General features: G+C 41.4%; 1 protein-coding gene across 2 annotated transcripts; it reads left to right on the forward strand.

The window, feature by feature from the left end:
- The first annotated feature begins 116 nt into the window (after positions 1 to 116).
- On the forward strand, positions 117 to 6969 carry ythdf2 (YTH N(6)-methyladenosine RNA binding protein 2). Of its 2 annotated transcripts, XM_024276195.2 has the most exons (6): positions 117 to 263; positions 488 to 512; positions 1483 to 1562; positions 3179 to 4876; positions 6112 to 6177; positions 6838 to 6969. In XM_024276195.2, the coding sequence occupies exons 1-6, from the start codon at positions 237 to 239 to the stop codon at positions 6859 to 6861; spliced, it is 1920 nt and encodes a 639-aa protein (XP_024131963.1). In that variant the 5' UTR covers positions 117 to 236; the 3' UTR covers positions 6862 to 6969. The 2 variants fall into 2 exon arrangements, with proteins under 2 accessions (XP_024131963.1, XP_036065830.1); XM_036209937.1 differs by lacking the exons at positions 117 to 263; positions 488 to 512 and adding an exon at positions 1239 to 1408.
- The last annotated feature ends 55 nt before the right edge of the window (positions 6970 to 7024 follow it).

The following is a 7024-nucleotide window of genomic DNA, read 5'->3' on the forward strand; positions in this document are numbered from 1 at the left end:
GCTCCTCCGCGCCACTAGAGGGCGCTAGTTTGCCGTAAATAAATGCCACCGTGAGTTGACGAGGACTGCCCAGCCATGTTGAGGAGTCTGTCAAGCAAATTGCAGCCCGCCATTGTGTAGAAACCAGGCTCTGTAAAGAGATAAGAGCGCTTGGTTGAAACTCCTTAATAGATAGACTCCCTGCCGCTTTTATTTAGGAGTAAATACAGTTACCTTGTCACCGGGGGGGGAAAGACATGTCAGCCAGCAGCCTTCTTGAACAGGTAAAGAGAGGTATTTTCTGAACATTTACGAGGGCCAAATTTATCAGCATCGCGACGGCTAGTGCGGATAGCTTAGCTCAAAGGCAGCGGCTGTGGCTCAGTAGTGCAGTAGGCCTGACAACCTGCTAAAGGACTGACTCCTGAAAATATATCTCCTTATCTATTTTTCCCCTTCCTCTCTTCTCATAAAACAAACCTTCATGAATCACTTGGACCCAATCCAGAGACCGAAAGGCCAAGCTAATAAAGGTAAGAACGGCTAGCATCTGCTTTGCTACGAGTGAAATACGGATCTTTTACGCCCCGTGTGCCTCTGGAAATATCACCTGCGTACATGTTAGCCACTTATACAAACGTTTGCCCCATTTAAAAAGACAAAATGACGTTAAATAGTATTTCTTTAAAGTTTACGAATGTGCTAGCTAGCATCTATGGGGCTCCTTTACATTTCTAACATCCGAACGACTCCCACAGGTAGCGCTAGCCATCCCCTAACTAGCTAGTGTCAAATGTGATCCACATCTGCGTTATTTCTCTAGCTCAGCCTCTGATATTCCCAGATAATCCCAGATTTTAGTATTTTCCAACTCATTGGTTTCAGATTTTTCTAGTGTTTCTCAGCTACAGGTGTGATCCTTCCACACTGACCCTCGGCTAATGCTAGCCAAGTTAGTCAAGTTGAAAGGAGTCCTGCTCGTTAACATGGATGCTAACTGCACGCAGCTGATCACACAGTTAGCTTGCTAACGCTAGCGGGTTGCTAAATTATCTCTGCATGACACTTCTTCCGACATGCTTTTCCTGTACTTTCAAAACTAGACTTTAAAGTTCTTCCAACACGAGGGCGTTTCTACTCCTCATACAAGTGTGTTTTTGTATTTAATTTCTTAACGTTTTTGAAGAACTTCGTATCATCTGATGCAGTAACATCACCCACAACAGTCCTGTCTTCTCCAATGTAACGGTCATAAATTTAGCCGATTTGCTATAAAAAATTAATATGATCTGCCTTAAAGAAAGGAAGCGTGGGATTGTTTATTAGATAAATCAGCCCAATTAGATACGTTAAGTAAGGGTTTTATGGGTTTGGTACACAATTTGTGCAAGATGATGTACTTCATAACCCTCTACTTCTTGACTCTCAAGTAAAATGTGTAGCTTTGATAGTAATTGTACACATAATTGTATACTTTATTTACACTCATCTGTTTTGTTTCAGTGCAAAACGGACCTGTGACCCAAAAGGATACTTTGAATGACGACGAGTTTGAGCCTTACCTGAATACTCAGGCTAGACAGGTGAGCAATTTATCACTGTTTGGCCCCCGTGTAGTCAGTCAAATATGGCTAACTTGCCACAAAATTATCCTCCATATTTAGGTCTCTGTGAATCTGTTAAGCAATCAAACAAAACTTGTAGTTGTCACAAACAAACTACTATCAACAGACTACAAGCTCCCTGATCCGCTCTATTCTAATGCATCCACTTGCAGGCAAATGGATCAAAGTACGTCCTTGTTTTCTCCAGAGCTGGCGTCTGGCTCAAAACTGTACCGCTGGATAGCTCCAATATTGCTCGCAATTTTTGCTGCAGCAGTAATGTTAGCTTGGCGTTGTAAGGTAGCTATAATGTAGCGGGAGAAAGTGTAAACAAAGGGCTAATGGGATATCAGGGCAGGCTTATGCCCAGGCAACAGTCCTCAGACCTCATAAGACCTCTAACGAACTACTGCTGGTCTGCAGGCTCTATTTTATTTTGGTATTAAAAAAAAAAAAGACTAGGAATGGGGATGATAGGAGTGGGACTTAAAGAATCAACTAGATGTTTATATTTGACTTTTGCAAATATGGTGAGTTATCATATTGAAAAGGCTCTTTAACTTTGCTTCTGAGTACGACTGTCTGGTTGTCTGAATTCCACCACTACATAGTACACTGTATAAGGCATTGCCATTTTGTCAGGATGTCTGAATCTACAACTCCAAAATCCAGTGTCCAGAAATCTTAGATCTCTGTGAAAGATGACATCAATGCATTCTTGATTAGCAAGCACATTTTTTTTTTGTTGGAGAAAAATGCTTTTTTATAATCCATCCAAGTTTTATCTTCTGAATAGCATGGAATTATGTTCATGTTTATTATGTTTTTCTTTGACAAATGAGGGGCGTCATGTTTGGCATAAAAAAAAAAAAAAATTAGTGAGCATTTGTCTGAAATGTGTTAATGCACTCAAAGTTCCTCACTTTATAGTTTCTTTTTTAGGGGTGAGGGATGTTTGAAAGTTTGCAGAGTTTCCGATGCTCCTTGTGAGAAAAGATCACAGGATGTTAACAGGCATGCTAATGTTTAGAGCATGATTAATGGCAAATTTTAATGTGGCTGATATATTTTATTTATTACAAAAATTTCTTTCCGTTTGGTTGACATCAATAAGGAGATTGTTTCAGAGTTCTCGAAAAATTTTCAAAATGTTCTATTCAAAGCTTCTTAATATAAGAAAAAAGTCTGCTCACAATTATGTTTTAAACCTGTGTTGTGGTAGGCGAGAATTTAACTTTAAAGTTGCTGTTTTAATTTTGGAGATCACAGCTTTATTTCCTAACAGCAGCATAAATGTAGTGATTCTTTATCTTTTAGTATTTGTTTTCCTACAAAGGTATAGCAACTTGTCAGGTTGTCTTTTGTGTCTTTTTCATCTACTAAAGTCTTTTTTAAAATACGAATCCAGTACGTTTGAGCATTAAAGAAAAATAGCTTTTCTATCTAAATGCCTTTTTATCAAGATTCTACCAATTTTACATAAAATGCATTAAACAATTTATTTTCTTCTTGTACTCTGGAACTGTGAATACATATAAGCAACATAAACCCCCCTTTTCTGTTTTATTACTCATTCTTTTCTCTCTTCTCTGTAGAGCAATGCCTATACGGCCATGTCGGATTCCTACATGCCCAGCTACTACAGCCCCTCCATAGGATTCTCCTACTCCCTGAATGAGGCGGCATGGTCCACAGGCGGGGACCCTCCTATGCCTTACTTGGCCTCCTATGGACAGTTGAGCAATGGGGAACCCCACTACCTCCCGGACGCTATGTTTGGCCAGCCAGGCCCCCTGGGGAGTAACCCATTCCTCGGCCAGCATGGCTTTAACTTTTTCCCCAGCGGCATCGACTTCTCGGCTTGGGGCAACAGCAGCTCTCAGGGACAGTCGGGGACGCCGCAGAGCTCTGGCTACAGCAGCAGCTATGCCTACCCACCCAGCTCACTCGGAGGTGCCATGATTGATGGACAGTCCCCGTTTGCACCTGCTGCCAATGAACCCATCAACAAAGCACCTGGTATGAACAGCCTTGACCAGGGTATGGCGGGGCTAAAGATTGGCGGGGCCGCCCCTGGTGGCAATGGGGAAATGGCTCCTAAAGTGGTTGGTTCTGGCTTACCCGGGGGTGGACCCCTCGGCCCCGTGTCATCTGTTGGACCTACCAGCATGCCTCCTGTGTCAATTGCCCCCGTCAAGCCTGCCTCCTGGGCTGATATTGCCAGCAAACCAGCCAAGCCTCAACCGAAACTGAAAACCAAGGGTGGCATGGTGGGTGTCAATTTGCCGCCGCCTCCCATCAAACACAACATGGACATTGGCACTTGGGACAACAAGGGCACCATGCCTAAAGCTGCCACTCCACAGCAGGTGCCCTCTGTTCCCAGCAACGGACAGCCGCCCAATCAGGCTTCCCCGCAGCCCGGGGCTACGGCTGCAGGGAACCCCCAAATGCCCCTCAGCAATGGACAGATGGTTCCACCCGTTCCCCAGATGGGGCAGCATCAGCTTCCACCCACTGTTCAGCCGGGTTTGGCTCCGATGCCCCAGGCTCCTTTGTCCCAGGGTCCTCCTCCACCACCAAGCCAACAGCAGCAGCCTTCTCAGCCCAATCGCTGGGTACCTCCGCGGAACAGGGCCAATGGATTTGGGGACGCTGGCGGGGGTGGGGCGGGTCACTCGCCGCCCACTTCGTCTGGTGTCGGTGTGGTTCCTGGGGTTCCCTCCGAGCCGCATCCTGTTCTAGAGAAGTTGCGCATGGTAAACAATTATAACCCCAAGGACTTTGACTGGAACCTCAAACACGGCCGCGTTTTTATTATTAAGAGCTACTCTGAGGATGACATCCACCGCTCCATCAAGTACAACATTTGGTGCAGCACAGAGCACGGCAACAAAAGGCTGGACGCGGCCTACCGCTCGCTGGGTGGCAAAGGGCCGCTTTATCTCCTGTTCAGCGTGAACGGAAGCGGTCACTTCTGTGGTGTCGCAGAGATGCGTTCACCTGTGGACTACAACACGTCCGCCGGCGTGTGGTCACAGGACAAGTGGAAGGGCCGCTTCGACGTGCGCTGGCTCTTTGTTAAGGACGTTCCGAACAGTCAGCTGAGGCACATTCGGCTGGAAAACAACGAGAACAAGCCAGTGACCAACTCTCGGGACACGCAGGAGGTCCCGCTGGACAAGGCCAGGCAGGTGTTAAAGATCATCGCCGGATATAAACACACCACTTCCATCTTCGATGACTTTACTCACTACGAGAAACGCCAGGAGGAGGAAGAGTGTGTGAAAAAGGTAAAAGGAAGTAAAAGCTGCAAAAGTGAAAATAATAGTGTAAAGCCCCTGCTGGGTTCTGGATTTACATGTTTTTGGTTTTTTAGCACAACTGTTTATCTGCATATAAACAGTGTTTTTTGCCTTTTCCAGTTGGAATGTCTTTTCCTGATCATCAGTAATGTTACATAATTGCTTCTAGTAAAAGTATTCTATTGTATAGTATATGCATTAAGTAAAGGTGTTTCTAAGATTATTGATTTGCAGTTTAATTTGATAGGAAAGTCTTGCTATAATGTACAGTTTGGTTATATTTCTTTCATTTAAGGTTTGTTTTTTGTTTTTTAACATTTGAAACCCAAAATTGGGACTATATGCATTTTAGTTTTCTATAGGTTTATCATTTTTTATTCTTAAATGAAGCTGCATAATATACCTTTTTTGCTTTGGGTATAAAAAGTTACACCATCACTTTTGCTAGGTAATTTTTAACCAATGAATAGTATATGTCCTATAGATATATATAGATCAAAATATGAAACGCATGATATATTTGAGTATTTTTATTTTATTTGGTTTATTTAACACAATGGAAAATAAAAACATAGGAAGATCCTAAGAACATGCTGGAAAATTACTGAAAAATTCAGATGATGATACTGAGGGACTTGGCCTTTGGTACACCCATTCCTAGGACATGTGAGACTTTTTGACACTCAGAAGCATGCAACATATTGAAAATTATTTAAGTGCTTTTGCTTAAGTGAAAATCACCCACCAATAGTGTTCTAGGGTAAATATTATATCATTTGGAAATTGTCCGTTTAGTGTTTGGGTAAGTTTCAGGTGGAAATGATGTTTTTTGCTTTAGATTTAGAAATGTTAGGTGACATAAACTGAAATTCTTCCAGATTTTTGTATTTCTCTTGTTTTCTGTCTTTACATACATTGTTTAAACCATTTCTATAGTTGTAGTAGTAAAGTGCCTCTTGTGTTTTCTATTTAAGTGCTATACTATTTAATATAAATTATTCTTTAAATGTTGTTTATTTTTACATGTAAAATTGAGCTTTAAAGTATATTTTTATATTTGGTACTTTTGGAGAAGATATTTAAATTTTAGCTCATTCTATCCTTTAGTGGTTTGATTTTTACATTGTCTAATTGTTTTAAGGTGAACCTAAAACCCTCATGTAGATGCTTTGATATTATTTAATTTTTGCGTGTTATAGTTGTGCTTTGCCTTTATTCATCAGGTGGAGGTCCAAGGCAGTGAGCCATATCCCAGCAACCCAAGTAACAGAAGTCATTACCGACTTCAGGTAATTTGTCCTTTTGTCGTTTCTGCTCGTCGGCTGATATAAAATCTAGTTTTGAATCATTAGCTATGTCCGAGTTCCTTCACTACTCACTATATAGTGCGTTTGACATTTTGTAGTGCTGTCTAATCTATAATTCTAAAATAGTACCCTAGAATTTTCCCAGAAGTTGTTGTAAAAAAACTTGTGTGCACCATTGCTCTCTACGTTGGCAAATATAGACCACAATGCATTGCTCTTGAGCAACTTTTGCAAAAAAAAAGTGTTAAATGTTTTTTATATATATATATATATATATATATATATATATATATCCACATTTTCATCATCAGAACACGGTGGATTCACAAATTGATGACGAAAAATGCTCATATTGATATTAGATTTTTACTTTGGGAAATCTGTGATGTCATATTTTGCCGTTTAAAAAAAAAAATAATAATAATGTCTGAATTGCTTTTAAAATCCAGGCCACTAGATGGTCCTCCACTGTATAGTTTATATAGATTAGGGTGGGAATTCGGACATAGCCACTGTCTGCATTCTTAGTGGTACAGCGTCTGGTATTTTATGACAGTTAAGCTAAGACGTTCACATTTGAACACTGCAGGCGTTAGTTTCAAGGTTCATGATAACTTATGGGAACTATTTTCCTTCTCCCAGGAGCGCCAAGGACGAACCAAGTAACAGCTGGTGCTTTGGTCAAAGGACTGCTGTGGCCTCCCTCGAAGCTCTCTCCACCCCATCCCATCCAGATCTAAGAAATTTGACATGGGGTGAAGAATTAAAGAAAAAGACGGAAAAAAATCCTAAATGAAGACTTTGATTTCTTTTGACTTTAAAGACTTAC

Source organism: Oryzias melastigma, linkage group LG22 (genome assembly GCF_002922805.2).
Source record: "Oryzias melastigma strain HK-1 linkage group LG22, ASM292280v2, whole genome shotgun sequence".
Taxonomy (NCBI): domain Eukaryota; kingdom Metazoa; phylum Chordata; class Actinopteri; order Beloniformes; family Adrianichthyidae; genus Oryzias; species Oryzias melastigma.

Coding starts and splice junctions, on each gene's coding strand:
- ythdf2 (XM_024276195.2), top strand. CDS start 237: ATGTCAGCCAGCAGCCTTCTTGAACAG. Junction 513..1,482: donor GAAAGGCCAAGCTAATAAAG/GTAAGAACGGCT, acceptor GTTTTGTTTCAG/TGCAAAACGGACCTGTGACC. Junction 4,877..6,111: donor AGGAAGAGTGTGTGAAAAAG/GTAAAAGGAAGT, acceptor TTTATTCATCAG/GTGGAGGTCCAAGGCAGTGA.